We start from the raw sequence: 20744 nt of genomic DNA, 5'->3' as shown, positions 1-20744 counted from the left end.
CCCGAGGTTGATGCAGGAGCTGCGAATGGCGACTGACCTCCCCCTTCTGGGTGACGGAAGTCACAACGCAGTCCCTCGGGTAAGCGATGTCCACTCTGGTGGTCCTGTAGTGCCTTTTTTAGGTTCAGCCTGGTCTGTATGAGAGACATTGACAAAGTGCATTTTCTCGATGCTCCCATGTCCCAGGCCGTCCTGTGTGGCGACGCTGTCAGGGGCTGTGCCCAGTAGTTCCTGACAGAACAACAGCAGACTGAGGCCATACGGCACATCTTGCCACGACGTGATCCTCTGGTTGCCACCATTCCGTCGCAGGCAGTGCCTCAGCCTGCTCGTCGCCGAGGGCGCCCCCCTGCGTCCTCCACACCAGCTCCGCCCCGTGCTGAGAGTTCTTCGAGGCCGGCGCGTCGAGCCCCGCGCAGGAGAGCGGCGCCCCCCGTGTCACTCCCGGCTGCAAAGTCCTCGAGGAAGTCGACTAAGCGGCCCTGACACGGGCAACTCGGAGATGCGGAGAACTGCTCTTCAGGAGATGGCGGAGAGAGCGCCACTCCCTCCCCCGGAGGAGGGCCGGGTGGAGAATCTTCTGGTTCTGTTCCGCCGCTGGTCGAACGGCCAGTGGCACCCACATTTTCATTGGAAGAGCAATTTCTCCTTCCTCCGAGTTGCAAGGCTTGTGGGCTGACAATGAGCGACGCACAGCTTCCTCATTCTCACCCACGACGCCCCCTTTCGCCAGCGGCCAAGAGGTCGCGGTTCGGAGACGCAACGCCTCTCCACGCGTCTCTGGCCAGTTCCTCCGGGAACACGGGGAGTGTGGTTGCGATGACCCAGGACGCAGTGCCTTCTGGGCCTTCCGGCACGACTCCCCATCGCTGCACCACTGCGGGTATGTCGACTGTCCCTTTGGTGCCACTTGTACGGTATCTGGGAGCGTGGCTTGCGCTGCCCAACCCGTCACGCTGGCTCATCCGGACGGTTCGACTCGGCTATGCGATTCAGTTCACCCGGCGACCCCCCCAAGTTCAATGGCATGCTCGAGACTTCGGTGGCAGTCCAGGACGCCCCTGTCTTGCGCGAGGAGATTGCTGTCCTCCTGGCGAAGGATGCAATCGAGCCGGTCCCTCCAGCCGAGATGAGGACGGGGCTTTACTGCCCTTACTTCATCGTGCCCAAGAAAAGCGGTGGCCTTCGACCTATCCTGGTTCTGCGAGTCTTGAATCGGGCCCTACACAAGCTCCCGTTCAGGATGTTGACGCAGAAACGCGTTATCAAATGCGTCCAGCCCCAGGACTGGTTTGCAGCGATCGACCTGAAAGACGCGTACTTTCATGTCTCTATCCTCCCTCGTCACAGACCGTTCCTGCGCTTTGCTTCCGAGGGTCAGGCATGGCAGTACAAGGTCCTCCCCTTCGGGCTCTCCCTGTCCCCCCGTGTCTTCACGAAGGTCGCGGAGGGCGCCCTTGCCCCACTTTGGGAAGTGGGCATCAGGATCCTCAACTATCTCGACGACTGGCTCATTATGGCCCGGTCCCGAGAAGAGTTGTGCGATCACAGGGACTTCGTGCTTCGGCACCTCAGTCAGTTGGGGCTTCAGGTCAACCGGGAGAAGAGCAAGCTCTCCCCTGTGCAGAGAATCTCTTATCTCGGTATGGAGTTAGACTCGGTGAGTATGATGGCACGTCTCACCAGCGAGCGTGCCCACTCAGTGCTGAACTGCCTGAGTTCCTTCAGAGGCAGGATAGTGGTACCGCTGAAACACTTTCAGAGGCTCCTGGGGCATATGGCATCCGCAGCCGCAGTCACGCCGCTCGGGTTGCTTCATATGAGACCACTTCAGCACTAGTTACGCTCCCGAGTCCCGAGATGGGCATGGCGCCGCGGTACACATCGTGTCACCATCACACTGATGTGTCGCCGCCTATTCAGTCCTTGGTCGGACCTTGCTTTTCTACGGGCCGGCGTGCCCTTAGAACAAGTGTCCCGGCACGTTGTTGTCACAACAGATGCCTCCAACTCGGGCTGGGGCGCGACATGCAACGGGCAGGCAGCTTCAGGGTCCTGGACAGGACCTCGACTGCTGTGGCACATCAACTGCCTGGAGTTGCTGGCAGTGCATCTAGCTTTGCGACGGTTTCGTCCGCTAGTGCTGGACAAGCACGTGTTGGTCCGCACGGACAACACTGCGGCTGTTTCGTACATCAACCGACAGGGCGGTTTACGATCACGTCGCATGTCTCAACTCGCCCGTCATCTCCTCCTCTGGAGTCAGACGTGGCTCAAGTCGCTGCGTGCTGTCCACATCCCGGGGGAGCTCAATCGTGCAGCCAGCGTGCTCTCACGACAGCTCACTTTCCCCGGGGAATGGCGACTCCATCCCCAGACGGCCCAGCTGATCTGGAGTCGATTCGGGGAAGCCCAGGTAGACCTGTTTGCTTCCCACGAGTCCTCCCACTGCCAGCTGTACTATTCCCTGTCCCAGGCCCCCCTGGGCACAGATGCACTGGCAGACAGCTGGCCTCTGGCTTTACGCAAGTATGCGTTCCCCCAGTGAGCCTGCTCGCACAGACACTGTGCAAGGTCAGGGAGGACGAGGAACAGGTCCTGTTGGTTGCGCCTTACTGGCCCACCCGGACCTGGTTTTCGGAACTCATGCTCCTCGTGACAGCCCCTCCCTGGCGCATCCCCCGGAGGAGAGACCTTCTCTCTCAGGGGCCTGGCACCATTTGGCACCCGCGCCCAGATCTCTGGAACCTCCATGTGTGGCTTCTAGACGGGACGCGGCAGACCTAAGTGATCTGCCCCCAGCGGTGGTAGACACTATCACTCAGGCTAGAGCCCCTTCTTCGAGGCAGGCCTATGCTCTGAAGTGGAGTCTGTTCACGAATTGGTGTTCTTCTCACCGGGAAGACCCCCGGAGATGCCCGGTCAGAGTCATGCTTTCTTTCCTGCAAGGTACGCTGGAGCGTGGGCTGTCACCCTCCACCCTGAAGGTGTATGTGGCTGCCATTGCAGCACATCACGATGCAGTGGACGGCCGGTCCCTGGGGAGGCATGACCTGATCGTTAGGTTCCTGAGGGGTGCCAGAAGGTTACATCCTCCTAGGACACCCCTGATTCCCTCCTGGGACCTCTCTATTGCCCTGGCGGGACTTCAGAGGGGTCCCTTTGAGCCGCTGGATTCGGTTGAGCTGAAGTTCCTGTCTCTCAAGACAGCGCTCCTGATCGCGCTCACTTCCATCAAGAGGGTCGGGGACCTCCAAGCATTTTCGGTAAGTGAAGAGTGCCTTGTGTTCGGGCCGGCCTACTCTCACGTTGTCCTGAGACCCCGGCCTGGATACGTGCCCAAGGTTCCCACCACTCCCTTCCGAGACCAGGTGGTGAACCTGCAAGCGCTGCCCCTGGAGGAGGCAGATCCAGCCTTGTCGTTGCTGTGTCCCGTAAGAGCGCTTCGCATATACGTGGACCGCACCCAGAGCTTCAGAAGCTCTGAGCAGCTCCTGGTCTGCTTTGGAGGTCAGCAGAAGGGGAAGGCTGTCTCTAAGCAGAGGTTGGCCCACTGGATAGTGGTCGCCATCGCCTTGGCTTACCATTCCCAAGGCGAGCCGTGCCCCCTGGGGGCGAGGGCCCACTCCACACAGAGTGTGGCCTCCTCCTATGCGTTGGCGCACGGCGCCTCTCTGGCAGACATTTGTCGAGCTGCGGGCTGGGCGACACCTAACACCTTTGCGAGGTTTTACAACCTCCGTGTAGAGCCAGTTTCCTCCCGTGTGTTGGGTAACAGGTAATTGGCGGGAAGGGCTGGCTGGGTGTCTCGCTTGCTGCGCCATTCCCCCTAACACGGGGATGTGAGCGCCTTCTTCTCCCAGTAGAGTTCCCCGGTTGGCGTACCCTGGTCGAGCATCCTCCAGCACCCTCGGCGTCAGACTTGGCGGAGCAGTCTGTCGCCAGGCCCAGTACTGGCGTTAGCATGCCCGGAGTTCGGTCAGCCCCTGTACTGGGCTAGGTGTCCATATGGCTGGGTTCCCTACGGGTAATCCCATATGTGTATTCTTCCACGGTAAGGTTTCCCTCTTGGCAAACCCGTGTCTTCCCTTGACAGACCGTTCTGTCAGTCTCTTCTGGCAGCCGTTCCATCCCTACTCCAAGGTAGGACCTGCCTCAGAGACCCTTTCCATATGTAGTACTGCCCCCTGGGTCAGTCCATATCGGTATATCCACATGTCACCTCCCTACGGGTAGGATGTGGTCTCCGTAGCGACCTTTCCTAAAGGCTCGCTTCCCCATTGTCTTGCCAGCTGAAAGAACAAATAGGGAAGATTTGAAGCAATCTTTCACTGAAGGTTGAAATCCCTTCCATTTACTTTATGTGGGCGGAACAGCAGCATGGCCTTCTCCAGCAGCGATGTACTCACCCTTTGGCCCCTTCGGTACCAAGGTCAGTGAATTTGCGCTGGGGCTTTGGGAAGGTTACGACCTTAAGCGTAGCTTTTGTGGCACGCCAAGGCTTGTCAACAATTGCAGCGCCTCAGGGTTGTGACGAGGTTCAGGTTATGGCGTTTTCCATAGGACCCCATTTGTCGGTCGACATAACTCGTAGTGACCGACAGATAGGGAACGTCTCGGTTACGTACGTAACCCTCGTTCCCTGATGGAGGGAACGGAGACGTTATGTCCCCATGCCACAACCTTGAACTATTCGCTGTTGCCGGGACACGTTCTCGGCTCCTCAGCGTAAAACCTAATGAGTGGATGCACCTGTCGCCCTATTTATACCCGCTGGCACGGGGAGTGGCTCAGGTGTGTTAATCCACTTGCCAATTTCATTGGCGTTTTCTCTTAAAATCAGAGATGATTGGCCTCCCAAGTGAGACCCCATTTGTCGGTCGACATAACGTCTCCGTTCCCTCCATCAGGGAACGAGGGTTACGTACGTAACCGAGACGTTATGTCAACTGATATAAGAGACCTCTCTCTCTCTCTCTCTCTCTCTCTCTCTCTCTCTCTCTCTCTCTCTCTCTCTCTCTCTCTCTCTCTCTCTCTCTCTCTCTCTCTCTATATATATATATATATATATATATATATATATATATATATATATATATATAAAAAACTTAGAAATCACATTTCCTTGGCAACTACTTGAAAAAAGTTGAAGTACTGCAATTACAAAAACGAATTATGAACACAATAAAGCTAAATTGCAATATTAAATATTCAAAAAGGAATTACATTACATTAAATAACAACTAAAACCATTTTTAAAAAGTATAATATAATAACAACAGTTTACAGTTTACAGTACACTCAAAAAAATAAATCGTTGGTCTAACTTAATATAATTATGACACCTATTTCCACACATTTGAATGGTGTTGTCTCAACTTAATTAAGTCTAATGGAACCCAAGTGCTAAATTCATTTTGAACCAACAAGATCAAATCATTTTCATTTGAATCATATTTTGGAATTTATCTGTAAACAATTTAATCTTGTTGAGCCAATTAATCTTAATCACTTAATTTAGAAAACCAGCAATATTTTGTTAACCACTACTGTTAATTGTACAACTTTATTTACTTTAAACCAACGTCTATCAAAATGTATTTTAAATGCACAAATAAAATGTTCTCAACGTGAATGTCACAAGTTTCTCTTTATTCTTATTTCTAGGCAATTTTTTCTCTAAAACACTTTACCATTGCCAAATTTAAGACAAAAAAAAATCAGAGAAACAATCAACAAAAACAATGTTGAGATACAAGTTGACGGATACTTTAGAAAATACATTTTTTTTTACTACCATCCAAAAAAAAAATCCTGATTTTGCATGTAATTGTCAACCATTGTCGATGCAAAACTGACAATTCAATTTCAATACTGTGAGAAATACAAAAACACCAACATGTGCTTAGTGTTGAGCTACAATTTGAAAGCTAGTATATCTTAGAACAAGATAAAAATAATAAAAAAGTTAAAAGATTGACAAGATCAATTAGATCCAACAGCAGTTTTAAAGTTCCCTGCATATGAAAGGTTTTGACAAAAACATGTCAAACACTAAACAAACAGTGGGCATACTGCAACAGCAATGGGCAGGCCACAGCCACTAACTTCTTGAATCAAGATTTCGTCTTTTGAGACTTCAAATGTAAAGGAACTTACTCCAGCATCTTGTTCTTGAGGGCTTGTACCTTTGGTGAGAGTTTTTGTCCATCCAAGTTAAAGAAAACTTTCTGGATGACCTCAAATGTAGCTTTGAGTTCTCGTGGGTAGCTGAGGTTCAAGGCGTAAGTAAGTCCAAACAGCATGGCCACTGCTACAGCTACATTTTTCAAAGAGCTGAGAACTTCAGTCCCTTCAATCACGATACCAACTTCCACAGGCTTATCCCCTGGATGGTGTCCTTCGGATCGGATGATGTAGATCCCCATTACCATTTGCTCTATGGCTTCTTTGGCATTCACCCAGTCGCAATCCTGTGCAAAACAAATAAAATGTTTCATTTGTATAACAACAATCGGTAACACTTTAGAATAATGGTACATTAGTTAACTACTTTAGTTACAATGATCGAAGCAAGAACAATCCTTCTACAGCATTTATTAATCTTAGTTGATGTTAATTTCTACTGTTTTGTCCACCCTTTTTGATTATTGTTGTTGTAAGGTTTTGTAAAGCTACAGTGCACATCTATCTACTGAAACATATGATCTCTGTTTTCCACATTGCTATTTTAAACAAACCATATTAGCCTACAGATGCATCGTCATTCGAGGTGGACTGCGGTGCAAGTGCATACAGAACCGTAAGTGGAGAACGGTACGGTTCGATTTTAACAAGAACCGTTGCACCCCTAGTAAACATATGAATCCTGTAACATGCGTGCAAAACAATGTTAACATATGAAAGTGAAGAAGAGAAAAGCATTTGCTTACATTGTACTCCTTGAACAGTTGTAAATGGTCCTCATTTAAGTAAACACACAGTGCTTTGAGGATGCATTCTCTTCGTACATCTATGCTGTTATTCTGTTAAAAAAAGGCACAAAAACATTGTATAACAAGTATAACAGTACATAAAATCTGTATGAAAGTTCACCCAATAATAAAAATTGTCATTGACTACTCACCCTCCTAAGACTTTTTCACCTTTGGATGACAAATGAAGATCTTTTTGATGAATTCAGAAAGATTCTGTCCTTTCACAAACTGCTATGCAACTGAGACTTTGACACTTCAAAAAGTTCATAAAGAGATCATAAAACTACCTATATCAATCACTCAACCACTTGATAAAGAGATTTAATTTAGGCTTTTACTCACATAGAACTATTGATCAATTAACAAAATCAGAAGCTCAAACAAAAATGAATGACGGGTGAGAACAAACCTCTTCTGAAAGTTTTAAACGTGCTGTGTAACACACAAGAATTAACCTCATTCTCTGCAATAAATTCCACGTGTTTGAGCTTGCGGAAGAGTTTTTTTCTTTCATGTCATCCAGGTTTGGTTGAGCTATATGTTTGTTGATCAATGCTTATGTGAATAAAAGCCTAAATTAAATCAGTTCATCATATAAAACAATAGAGCTGCTTCAAAAAATTTGGACTAAAGAGCTCTATTCATTTGGATAATTTTTATGATCGCTTTATGAACTTTATAATACCAAGTTGCAATTGCGCAGCTATCTATAAAGGGACAGAATGCTGTCAGATTTTATCAATAAGATCTTCATTTGTGTTCTGAATATGAACGAAGGTCTTGCAGGTGTGGAACAACATGAAGGTGAGTAAATAAAGGATTAGTCCACTTTCAAATAATAATTTTCTAATAATTTACTCACCTCCATGTCATCCAAGATGTTCATGTCTTTCTTTAATCAGTAGAAAAGAAATTAAGGTTTTTGATGAAAACATTCTAGGATTTTTCTCCATATAGTGGACTTCACTGGACTCCAAATGGTCGAAGGCCAAAATATCTTTCAGTGCAGCTTCAGAGGACTTTAAACAATACAAGACGAGGAATAAGGGTCTTATCTAGAGAGACAATTGGTTATTTTCTGAAAAAATAAATAAATACAACTGTATATGCTTTATAAAAACAATTGATCGACTTGCACGTTTCTGCTTTCCGTAGTCTTCAAAAAGCTTACGTTGTATGTTCTACACCTTCCCTATTCTACTTACGGAACAAACGTGGCGCCAGTCATTTTTTAGATTTAGATATATATATTTACACATTTAAATAAAGCATATACAGTTTAATTTTTTTTTTTTTTTCAAAAATGACCAATGATTTATCTAGATAAGACTCTTATTCCTTGTCTGGTATCATTTAAATCCCTTTGAAGCTGCACTTTAACTGTAATCATGAACTTCAACAGTTTGGAGGCCATTGAACTCCATTATAAGGAGAATAATCCTGGAATGTTTTCATCAAAAACCTTTATTTCTTTTCGACTGACAAAAAAAAAAAAAACTTGAACATCTTGGATGACATGGGGGTGAGTAAATTATCAGGAATTTTATTTGAAAGAGAACTAATCCTTTAATGACAGAATTTTCATTTTTTGGGGTGAACTAACCCTTGACGTAATTAATTGACTGACCAACCTGTGAAATGGGTTGCATGATGTTTTTTATTGTTCTGCCAGTGACTCCACCCTTACTCTGAAACAACTTCATCAAGCTGTCCGAATACTGGTCAAGCATAGCAAGAAACTTAAATTCCAATGGGACAGTGGTGATGCGCAAGAACTCAGTATTTATCTGTTAAAAGGAAAAAAAGGCAAACAAAATCAGATTGGGTATTCAACAGGGGTGTAATGAGACGGATAACGAGATGTCATGCAAGATTGAGTTCACAAGAACGAGATGCTGTATTTTAAATGTTAAAAAATCCTCAATGACAAAATGTATTACTAGAAAAATTGTCTGCATTTGAAATGTTTCAACTAATCATATTTTAATGATTGTAATTCCAGCGGAGCACGGATACGTCATATACAGTGCAACTTTTTATATGGAAGAAAACAGGAAGAAATTCACTTGCACCAAGATACTGTCTAAAAGATACTTAATTTATACCACGCAGCGATTTTCACTTACATGTATCAGAGGATTATCATGAACGCAAACTTTAATTCCTGTTTATCAACAAGGTGAGAAGCAGAGCCTTAATAAACCCAAATACACTCATATTAATTACATTAACTGAAAAGTGTACTAATCCAAGTAGTAATAAAGATGTCAGTAGCGCACAAAAGTAGCAGCTGTCCTGTGCTCCGGTACGGTTAGCGCTCACACTGCATGCGTACCGCGTTCGAGCCCAACCAAACCATGCTCTGGCCAACCTCTTCCAAATTTGCCAGGGACGGCTAAACAAACCGCGCCCATGCATGGAATGGAGCGATCACCCTTGTCAAACGAACCAGGCTTTGGGGGTCAAAAGCGCTCGGGCATGGTTCAGAGCATCTAGTGTGAGTAAACCCTCAATTTTCAATGTACAAACAGAGACCAAGTTTTGCCTTTCAGCAAAAATCAGAGATAAGATATGGTTACAACTACACAGCCAAGCCTAAGATATTCATATTGAGAGAGATTTGCATGCATCAGGGAGCCAATTTCCTCTCGTCACATGATCAGTAAACTCTGATTCTTGCTCCACTTCTTACGACTCTGCAGCTCAAGTTGGATGAACCAGATGGAATTAAAGCGATCATTATCCAACTGAATTAAATGGCTTTTATTTTTATAAAAATGACAGTAAAGGTATAATGTAAACGTAGCAGTGGAATATTCTATACTAATTTCACCCTCACACTGTCATGGCAATATCGCATGACAGCTTTTCACCTCAAGAAACCTGGCAAGATCTCATCACACCCCTGGTATTCAAATTTCGAGGTTTAACATAACCTCAAATAAAGTAGCATGTCTGCGTAGAATAGAAATTTTTTTAAAACACTAACACTTACTTTATCAACATTAAAAAGAGCTGGCCATCGACTTTTGAAATCCGCTATCATCGGCTTCTCCTGGACCACTTCCTGTCTTCGGTAAGAAAAGGTTCGCTCCATCTTCTCTTTGACTAATTTGTCATTGTTTCTCTTCTTAATCGCAGCCAAAAGATCGACTCGTTCCCTCTCTAAACTTTCAGACGTTTCTCCCATTGGATGTTGAGGGCAGTAATTTACTTCGGCTCTTCTAGGCTTTTTGATGTTTGAAGCAGCATGGTACTGATCTTGGCGTTTGTTCTTCATTGAGTTTATGCTTACTTCTGAACACCCAACACTTCTGAGCTTAGTACGAAAGTTTGCCATCTTATATTTGAGGCTTATTTTCCACCCATAGCAACCATTGTAGGAGCCTTGTTCTCGCAAGCAAGGGTGTTTATTAATCAATGCTTCTGCCACTGTGTTGAGGTCTAAATCAGTTGGATATGCTTTGTATTTTATGATTTCCTCAGCTAGGACTTCTAGAATGTGTGACTTCAGCTTTGGAGACGGATTGAGACGATTTCCGTTCTCATGGTATTCAGTATTAGCTTGCTGTAGAATTATTTCAGAGTCATAGGAGAAGCGTGGAATTGGGAATACAAGTGGCCATGGAGTGGATCTTGTTGTGGATTGCACTGACCCATCAGGAGAAGAAAGAAGAACAGTGTCGTCAGTTTCAAACGAAGATACAGATGCAGAGTCATCTGCCTGGCACAGCATTAAGCGAGCAGGAGTTGATACTGCAGTTTGGTTTTGTCCTGTAGTCTTGAAGATGACCTTTAAGGTTCCTTTATCTTGAACATCAGTAATTGTTGTTAAATTCACAAACTCGCCACCAAAATCGTCATCTTGATATTGCAAGCGGATATCCCCATCAAGCTGGAACATTTCAGTGATTTTTTGTGCAAGGTCCTCAGTAGAACTAGGAAGCCCTTCAGGCAGGATCAACTTCCTGGCATCATCATCAGCCAAAATTACTCTAAGTTTCACTGGTCGAGCCATTTCTCTATTTATCAGTCTGAAGAGGAGAGGATATATTAAAAACAGAAATACACATAAGAATTAAGGCAATAAGTGCTTTTAAAACAGATGGTTAAAGGAATATTATGAAACTTTTGGCAATCTAGCAGTTAATAAACAAAACTGCATGCATCTTGCAGGAGAACACTGTAGCCGGAGCTACTTCTCTACGTTTGTCTATGACGAGTCACAGAGGTACTGTGCTACTAGTGATTGGCATCCTGCTAGGTCCATAGCTTTTCAAATTTAAACACTTATTAAAGGTGTACTCTAGTGATTTAGGATAAGACAAAAACATGGTTTAGAAGATGGATTCATGATATCCTCAGTCTTTATATAAATTTTAAACCAAAAAAAAAAGTTACATAGTGCACATTTAAATTTTATGATTTTGAATATTTTGAAAAAAAGAAAATAAATAAAAAAATTGAAAACTTACTCTCAAAATTATCTCGCAGTGTACAGCCTTTGAAAGTCACATCCAACTCAAGCCTCTGCAAGCCTATGGGAAACCAATAGTAGTAAAAAAAAAAGTAAATATTTATTGAAATTTGAAAAAAAAAAAAAAAAAAAAAAAAAAAGTACTTTATACTTACAAGAACAAGCAACTTCACACCTATTATGCTGCTACGTGAATGTATCTCTTCAAAGTCAGCATCTGGACAGCCCCCACCAAGTAGCACACCAGTGGATAGTCATCTAACAGTTCAGCATGCTCGACAATGACCAACTCTCTCAGATGTGATGCATTTACTTCAAATGCTCTAAAATGCTCTCTGTACCAGCAACATAACTTCTTGCAAATGAAACTCAACTTGTCTTGAAAAATGCAAATTTGCATAATTTCCACAAATTCAGGGAGGCCTGCGAGTGATCCATGAGCAAGAATCATTCCTGTTTTGTAACTTATTCCATTTGCATTAACAGACTTGGCAAGACTAACTTCCATTACATCTGGGTATCTCTGTTTGATGGTGCAAGCTATTTCCTTGTTCAACACATCAACTGGAATCAATGAAACATTTGTTACTTCAAATAATGGCTTCTTAAGGCAAGAGGAATGCAAATGAAAAGCAATCATTAGCTGGTGCTTTGTTGATAGTGTGAGAGCTATGTTTTTAAAACAGTTGGTGTGACGAGCAATCTGTTTAAAGAAGCTATGTTTTGATTCGAATCTCATCGTCCACATACATACAAGTGGCCCAAAGCACTGTATCATATGTGGGTAGTGCTCCAAAAAGTGGTGCTTTGGTAGCAAATGAGAACTTGGGAAAAGGTCTTGGTAGCGATGTCTGTGCTCACAAATCTTAAACTCAAGGAATGCTACGGTCTCATCAGAATGCACTGGAGCTACCACAAGCTCAACAATGTCTTTTAAGTCCAAGATCAACAACCAAGCAGGTTCATCCTCAGGCACTAGGGAGCCAATCATAAATGGCATTAACCTCAGCAAATTCCAATTTTCGTGGGCATTGCCACCTATGGTTTTCTTGGTTGAGAATGTGCTAGGTATGATATGAGGCTTATTCGTTTTGTCACCCCACTTGTACGGAAAGTTCAGAATCAACTGGTTCAGAAAATCCAGTGAAAAATATTTCTTTGAAATCAATACAGAGAGGCAACAAGCCAGCTCTACTGGCACAACACCTTCAAAGATATCGTGCGCGATATCAGGAGGATATCCTTTTGTGACTTGGAAATGTGAAAGGTGCTGGGTTAGGACACAAGGCCCCTTCACCCCAAAACAATGAGTGGAGGTTTCACCTGCACACTTCACATGTTCTTCATGACATTCCTTTGTACGAAGCCTGAAAGCACCAGATGAAACACTATGAGTTTGGATTTCATGTTTCTGCGCTGTACAAAATCTGCATATGAAGCCTCCTGAAAAACTTTCAACAAACCCACCTAATCCATGTGCAGCTAGATTATCAGCGACAACACACTGAACCGTGCCCTTTACAAACTCGCCAATATGAGAAATGTACACGCCTTGCTCCTCAAAAATATGCAGATCATGCAGAAGGGGTTCAAGCACTTTTTCAAATCCAAATGTCTTAACATCATCTGTCTTGCAAAGTACTGCCAAGTATATTGAATTAAGTGCTGAATTAGAGCCAGGGGGGAGACTACTAAGTATCCAGTAAACTCCACAGAGTTTGTGTTTTTTGCGGGAGGTTCCAAGCGGGTTACAAATTTCAAAGTCATCTAAATATAGAGTTAAAGAGATTCTTAACTCCTCTTGAGACCAAAAGTCTCCCTGAATGTAGAACAGTCCATCTTGAAAAGACTTAAAGTAATGACAGTCATAAGTACCACTTGCTACAGAGGTCTTCTCTTGTGCAATTTTATTCTCAATCACCTGATCCAAAATGTGCTCCTTGCTCAGTAACTGCTGCAAAGACTGTAACACTGGAATATATTGAAATGTTCTGTTTTCCTTGGCATCTAAAATATATTCAACTGGCTCAATAACACAGAAATTTTCTTTGTAGAACTTTTTTCTTCTGAAAGCTGTTGCAAGCAGCCCATCTTTTCCAAAACACACTCCTACAGGGTTGGATACACACACCGCACAAGCAAGCTCTTTTATCACAGCCTCGTCAACCGGTAGTCCATGATTTCTAAAAACATCTAAGATAGTAGCTTGTACAAGTGGTACAGAAGCAGATTTCAACAAAAAGTGTAGTTCATCCACTAATTCATCTACCGCTGCAGCAGGTACATGTAGAATGTTTTCTAACTTCAGTAGCAGACACCCTACTTTTTGCTTAATTACTTTTGGCAGACTCTCAACAGAAACTATTTCACTGTCACCATCTGATTGAATGTCTAAATCAGCTTCGGTTTCATCAGTAGAGCAGGATGGCCTGTTTTCTTCAGAACTCTCCAAAGATGTCCCAGGTTTATTATGAATTGTCACAACACCTGGTTTGAAGTCTTTTAACTTATGATGTTTGTGTTTTCTATTCTTGTGAGAATAGAAAGTACCATAAATGTTGGTCTGAAAACTACAGCCCAGAAACACACAACTACAAGTCTGACCATTTCTAAGATGTGTCCCAATATGAACAAAATAATCTTTCTCTGAAGAAAGCTCAGCACAATCACACAACTGACAGCTGAACGTCGCTAATCCTGATGACGTCTGTGCCGATAATGTGTGGGCACGGTATACATGACTTTTAAGGCTACTCCATGTTCGGAAAGTACAGGGGCAACTCGCATAAGAACATGGATACCGTTGATTTTTACCATAATGACCATGACATAACTTATAATGTCTTAACAATTTGTACCTGCTAGACTCTAATGCTCCACATTCTTTACAAGGCCACATTCAAATAACTAGAAAAAATAAAAAATACAACAATTACAAACACAATAAAATCATGGTTGATTAGTAGTACAAACCCGATTCCAAAAAAAAATGGGACTGTACAAATTGTGAGCAAAAAAGGAATGGAATAATTTACAGATCTCATAAACTTATATTTTATTCACAATAGAATATAGATAATAGGGCTGCACAATTAATCGCATGCGATTACTACACAGAGCAGTAGTTTGCGTTCAAGCTACGCAATATCAGGTTCATAACCAAAAATGCGATTTAATTGCGATTACGATGCTAATGACAGAATCAGATTTACTAACGAGACATGCATGACAATTGCATGCAATTAATCGTGCAGCCCTAATAGAAAACATATCAAATGTTGAAAATGAGACATCTTAAAAATGTCATGCCAAATATTGGTTCATCTTGGAATTCATGAGAGCTACACATTCCAAAAAAGTTGGGACAGGTAACATTAAGTTAAAATTTAAAATTTACATAAGTAACAGCTTGAGGACCAATTTGCAACTTATTAGGTCAATTGGGAACATGATTGGGTATAAAAAGAGCCTCTAAGAGTGGCAGTGTCTCTCAGAAGTCAAGATGGGCAGAGGATCACCAATTCCCCCAATAATAGTAAGAAAAAAAAAAAATTAAAAGAAGAAAAGTCATCATCATCATCTACAGTGCATAATATCTTCCAAAGATTCAGAGAATCTGGAACAATCTCTGTGCATAAGGCCAGAAAACCATACTGGATGCCTGTGATCTTCAGGCCCTTAGACAGCACTGCATCACATACAGGAATGATACTGTAATGGAGATCACAACATGGAAGCCTGCATCTCTGATGGTATGGGGTTGCATGAGTGCGTGTGGCATGGGCAGCTTACACATCTGGAAAGGCACCATCAATACTGAAAAAGGTATACAGTGTCCCAACGTTTTGGAATCGGGTTTGTATGTAAAACTAATAATATTTATATGAAATCAGATAATTTAATTGCACATCTCTATATTGGCCATCAAAACATTAGGAATGTCCATTTATTAAACACTTTTAAACTTTGCTATATTTTATGACAATTATAAACGATACATTTTCTAAAACTATTTAAAGTGTTAGTAGACCCAAAAATGAAAATTCTGTCATTACTCACCCTCATGTCGTTCCAAACCTGTAAAACTTTGTTTTACTCTCTGTTTATCTTCAAAACACAAATGAAGATGTTTTTGAAATCTAAGAGATTTCTGTTCCTCCACTGACAGCTGTGCAACTGACACTTTTGACACTTCAAAAAGTTCATAAAGAGATCATAAAACTAATCCATATGAATAAAGCGGTTTAGTAATTTTTTTTCTGAAGCGACTCAATCGCTTTATTTATTATGAACAGATTTAATTTAGCTTTTATTCACATATAAACATTCATCAAATCACACATCAGTTGTGGTAAACAGAGGCTCAAGTTTTTTTGACGTGCGAGAACAAATGAGGTTCATTCTCATGTGTTACACAGCATGTTTGAGCTTCCGTTTTTGGGCATCAAGCAGATTCGGTTGACCTTCAGTTTATGTTTGCGGATCAACGTTTATATGTGATTAAAAGCTTACATTAAATCTGTTCATTATACTTTCGAACATCGAACTTAAACCATTAAAGTCTCAGTTGCATCGCTGTTCATAAAAGCACAAATCTTTCAGAATTCATCAAAAAGATCTTCATTTGTGTTCCACAGATGAACGAAAGTCTTACAGGTCTGTAACGACATGAGGGTGAGCAATTAATGACAGAATTTTTATTTTTTGCTGAACTAACCCTTTAAGAACATTACTTAACATAACTTACCAAATGAAATAGTAGACTAAAACCCAAGCACGGGATGCTGTTTATTGCTCTTGTAAAACCTGTAAAATAAATAAATAAAATTAGTCTGAATGAAATGGCTAATATTATAACTGAAACAATTTAGTAAAATAACTATCAATTGTATGAAATCAGAAAATTACATTATTAATATCTTTATTGGTTATCAAAACATTAGGTACGTCAAAGCACACACTAATAAAACACTTTAAAATATATTTTATTACAGTAATAATGAGCTAATTTTCTAAACCTATTTAAGATCATTACTTAATACAACTTACCACATGAAAAAGTAGACTAAACCCCAAGTTTAGTATGCTGTTTAATGAGCTATTGTAAAAAAAAAAAAAAAAAAAAAAAAAAATATTATATATATATATATATATATATATATATATATATATATATATATATATATAGGTTACATAAATGTGCAGTGTTCTTGTAATAACCTGTACAGAGATATCATCTACTACACCATGCTCAGCAACAGTCCTCCAAATTAAATGGCTATCTAGTAAAACAACTATGAATTGTAAGAAATGACATAATTACATTATACATTTCTATATTGGCTATCAAAACATAAGGTATGTCCAAATACACACTAATAAAACACCTATTTTATTACAGTAATAATGAGTTAATTTTCTAAACCTATTTCAGAACATTACTTCATACTTCAACGTTTCACGTGAAAAAGTAGACTTAACCCCAAGTATAGGATGCGGTTGATCAAGATTAATGTGTCTTTAAATAATGCTTTAAATACAGCTGATTTAATTACAGCAACTGTAACAATAATACGATGTTGTGCAGTAGCAATTACAACAGAGAGCATAGTGATACGTTTAAACTTTAAAGTATAATATCACAACTGTAAAAAATTACGAATTTGAACACGTAACTTAAAAAGGAGTGAGGGAATCACTTACGGTCAACAGTATTTATCTGTGCGAAATTACAACACGTGCATTCACTGTTCTGACCACTGTTAAGTGACACAGGCCTAGTGCGCATGTGCTCTTTACTGTATTGCTTACCGTCTGGTTGCTCGTCGATTTACATCAACCATATAATTGTCTATTTATATAGACATAATTGTTTGTAATAATTCGTTTTTACATCAATTCGCACTGTTCTCGTATTTACTTGTACAGAAACATCACACTCAACAACAGTCGCCCGAATTAAATGCCCATCTAACTTTATACGTTAATTGAAACAATCTAGCAAAATAACGCTTACAACATGAGTTAGAACTAAGCGACTACCGCATTAATATTAAATTATGTACATGCATGCAGGCGTCTATATCGATTTACTATGTTTCATCGAGTATGAACACGTGAATATGAACATGTAGTTCAAATATTCCAAAAAGCGGTCAAATATCCGCTTAATGTTGAATTCTGACAGATTTAAATATGTTCTACTCTCTATCAGCACAATGCAGACAAAGATGATAAAGGATTTTTCAACTTACCAATTCGACACCATTCCACCATGGACTCCACCACGTTAATGGCGCCCGCGATAACTGACGAGGTCACGTGGATTTCCTGTCATCAGCGCATGCGCAAAAGTAGTAGTTTGACTCGAATCATTATTTTTCGTTGTTTCGACAGAAATGAATTGAGCTCTTTTAAGGTTGTATGGATTTAGTTCTGTCTGATTTAAAATAATTGTGTACATCCATTAAACTGATTGATTTAATTTGTTTCAAAATGCTCTGTTTATTTTCATCAAACAACACCCAGATTTCATTTTTTTGAGTGTATCCAAAAAAAAACCCCATATATTTATATATAAAACATACACATACACACACACACATACAGGTCCATCTCAAAAATATAGTTAATATAGAATATTGTACTTTCATCTATTCTAGATTCAATAAATGTAAAGTAAAACATTTCAAAAGGTTTTTATTTTTTTATTATTTTTTTTTTAGTAGCACACAGCTCATGGAAGCCAAAAATCCAGTATCTCAAAACATTAGAGTGTTTACATTTGAGTTTAATTAAATGACCATCCCTACAGTATACATTCTGGTTATCTCTTGTTCTTTGAAACCACAATAATGAACTTAGCAATGGTCCATAAGACAATAATTGACACCCTCCACAAAGAGGGTAAGTCACAGAAGGTCATTACTGAAAGGAGTGGCTGTTCACTGAGTGCTGTATCAAATAATTTTAAATTCAAAGTTGACTGCAAGGAAGAAAATGGGTAGGAAAAGGTGAAAAAACAACAGGAATGACCACAAGCTTGAGATTATTGTCAAGCAAAGCTGATTCAAATTCAAACACTTGGGAAAGCTTCACAAGGAGAGGACTGAAGCTGGAATCAGTGCATCAAGAATCACCACGCTCAGACGTCTTCAAGAAAAGGGCTACCAAGTCACTTCTGAAACAGAAACAACGTCAGAAGCATCTTACCTGGGCTGAGGGAAAAAAAAGAACTGGAACTGTTTTACATTTTATTTGGAAATCAAGGTCTGGAGTCTGAAGGAAGACTGGAGAGGCACAGAATCCACAGACTTCTGCTTGAAGTCCAGTGTGAAGTTTCTAAAGTCATTGATGATTCGGAGTGCCATGAAGTCTGCTGGTGTTGGTGCACCAAGTTTTATAAAAATCCAAAGTCAATGCAGCCCAACCAAGAGGTCTTAAAGCACTTTATACTTCCATCTAATGACAATCTTTATTGAGATGCCAATTCCCTTTTCCATCAGGACTTAGCACCTGCTCACAGTTACAAAACCACTTCCAAGTGGTTTGCTGACCATGATATTACTGTGCTTCATTGACCAGCCAACATGCCTGTCCTGAACCCCATATAAATTCTATGGGATATTTTCAAGAGAAAGATGAGAAACAGTCAAATCAACAATGCAGAAGATCTGAAGCCTCACTAGTGCTTCAGCAGTTACACAGGCTGATTTCTTCCATGCACACCTCCCAGATGTACCTTTTGAAAAAAGCCTTTTTGAAAACCTAAATCTTGTGTTTTACTTTTAATTATTTTCATATTGCATATTTTTTTCCTATTTTAATTTTTGTTTAATAAAATGTACAAACACATTTTAAATCACATTTAAAAAGGTGCACTTTTAGATATACCTAAATATAACAGGTAGCCCATCTGAATTATATGCCTATAACATTTAGTCTGTCCATTTAATAGTAGCCTACTAAACAAATGTTCACAGTAAACATGAAACCTTATTGTAGTCTTCAAATATGGGTACTGTTTTAAGTTTTAAAATCACTTACAGAGGAAGTTTGTCCCCATCACGCTAACATGACAGTCACAACTTATGACGCTGTAAGTTTTTCTTTTCCTTTTGTTTTCACTTGCAATCTTTACAACACACATTATTTCATGGCACACTCGTTTTACACATATTTGGCGTCAGCTAATGTTGTGGTTGTATTACTGACATGATGACCACGTTTTTTCAGATGTATTTCCAAAGAAAAAAAACACTGTCTTATATTCAGCTCAATACGGTATATTTTAATATTTTGAGATACTGGATTTTTGACTTTCATGAGCTGTAAGCTCTAATCATCAAAATAAACATTATAAAACATTTTGTAATGTTTTACTTTACATGTAATGAATCTAGAATATTTTAAAGTTTCACTTTTTTTAAAATGAGTTACAAAAAAAAGAACCCTTTTACGATATTCTCTTTTTTTTTTTTTTTTTTTTTTTTTGATGCACCTGGATTTAGCAATTCAACAATGAATTGCAGACTGAAAAACCCATAATGGTGATCAACTGTAATTTTTGATTAAAACACATATACTGAGTTAAATTGCAGGTCTGGGGTTTCGTGCAGGTGGTTTTAATTCATCTTAACTCAGCAACCCGTCTGAAAACCCTCGCTGGCTTCAGAACCACCAAGACATCTCGGCTAATGGGCTTTCAGACAAAAGCAGGAGTGAAAGAGCGAGCAAAGAACAGACTGCCTGTCGTGAAAAGTTTCCAGGCGAGAAAAGCTAACTGTGGAGGAGAGGAGGGGTTGCATGAGCGCGAACTGCTGTCTTTAATGAGCTACACCGCTCAAACCTGCTCATGGGTCAGAGATGTAACGAACCAAAAGACCAGGTGCCTGTGCCAACCTTAACGAGCACCAAGTCAGGACTCAAACGTCTTGAATGGAGAACAACAGTAAACAGCATGAGGATCAAGAAGAGTTTCATTAAAAAGAGAGAAGGAGAGCAAGAGAAAATGAACCTGGACAGCCAGGCAGGGAGGTAAAGATAGAATCAGCCTCACTAAATGGAAGACAGCAATACACGCCATAAAATACAGCTGAAGACCCAGTGGGCGAATGTGAATAAAATACAATCGGCTGCTCCAATAATACTGCTTGCTGCCATTAAGTACGTTCTGTGACCTTTGAGACAAAATGATCATCTGTCTGCAGGTTATGTCAACTGATAAGAGACCTTTCTCTCTGTCTCTCCCACTGCTAAAAAGACCGGTGAGCTTTCACTGCCAAGTTCTA

The 20744-nt window shown here is 41.2% G+C and overlaps 2 protein-coding genes across 13 annotated transcripts in view; both read right to left on the bottom strand.

Annotated features, from left to right (window-relative positions):
• Positions 1 to 20744, bottom strand: part of khdrbs3 (KH domain containing, RNA binding, signal transduction associated 3) — a 132414-nt gene that overhangs the window by 96099 nt on the left and 15571 nt on the right. The gene's annotated exons all lie outside the window — the stretch shown is intronic.
• LOC113119838 (uncharacterized) lies at positions 5632 to 17758 on the bottom strand. 12 transcript variants are annotated; one of them, XR_003294528.1, is made up of 10 exons: positions 17709 to 17753; positions 16504 to 16552; positions 16202 to 16260; positions 15514 to 16112; positions 11610 to 14361; positions 11453 to 11515; positions 9973 to 11011; positions 8609 to 8764; positions 6933 to 7025; positions 5632 to 6473 (listed from the first exon to the last, which is right to left on the bottom strand). XR_003294528.1 is itself a non-coding variant. In XM_026289515.1 (10 exons), the coding sequence occupies exons 7-10, from the start codon at positions 10993 to 10995 to the stop codon at positions 6156 to 6158; spliced, it is 1590 nt and encodes a 529-aa protein (XP_026145300.1). In that variant the 5' UTR covers positions 10996 to 11011; positions 11453 to 11515; positions 11610 to 11712; positions 14313 to 14361; positions 16202 to 16260; positions 16504 to 16552; positions 17709 to 17732; the 3' UTR covers positions 5632 to 6155. The 12 variants fall into 12 exon arrangements, 8 of the variants coding, with proteins under 8 accessions (XP_026145300.1, XP_026145299.1, XP_026145301.1 ...); XM_026289515.1 differs by lacking the exon at positions 15514 to 16112 and having other exon boundaries at positions 11610 to 11712; positions 14313 to 14361; positions 17709 to 17732; XR_003294527.1 differs by lacking the exon at positions 16504 to 16552 and having other exon boundaries at positions 17709 to 17757.

Source organism: Carassius auratus, chromosome 19 (assembly GCF_003368295.1).
Source record: "Carassius auratus strain Wakin chromosome 19, ASM336829v1, whole genome shotgun sequence".
NCBI classification, from domain to species: domain Eukaryota; kingdom Metazoa; phylum Chordata; class Actinopteri; order Cypriniformes; family Cyprinidae; genus Carassius; species Carassius auratus.
The sequence above is the reverse complement of the archived record's forward strand: the minus strand, read 5'-3'. Positions and strand labels throughout refer to the sequence as shown.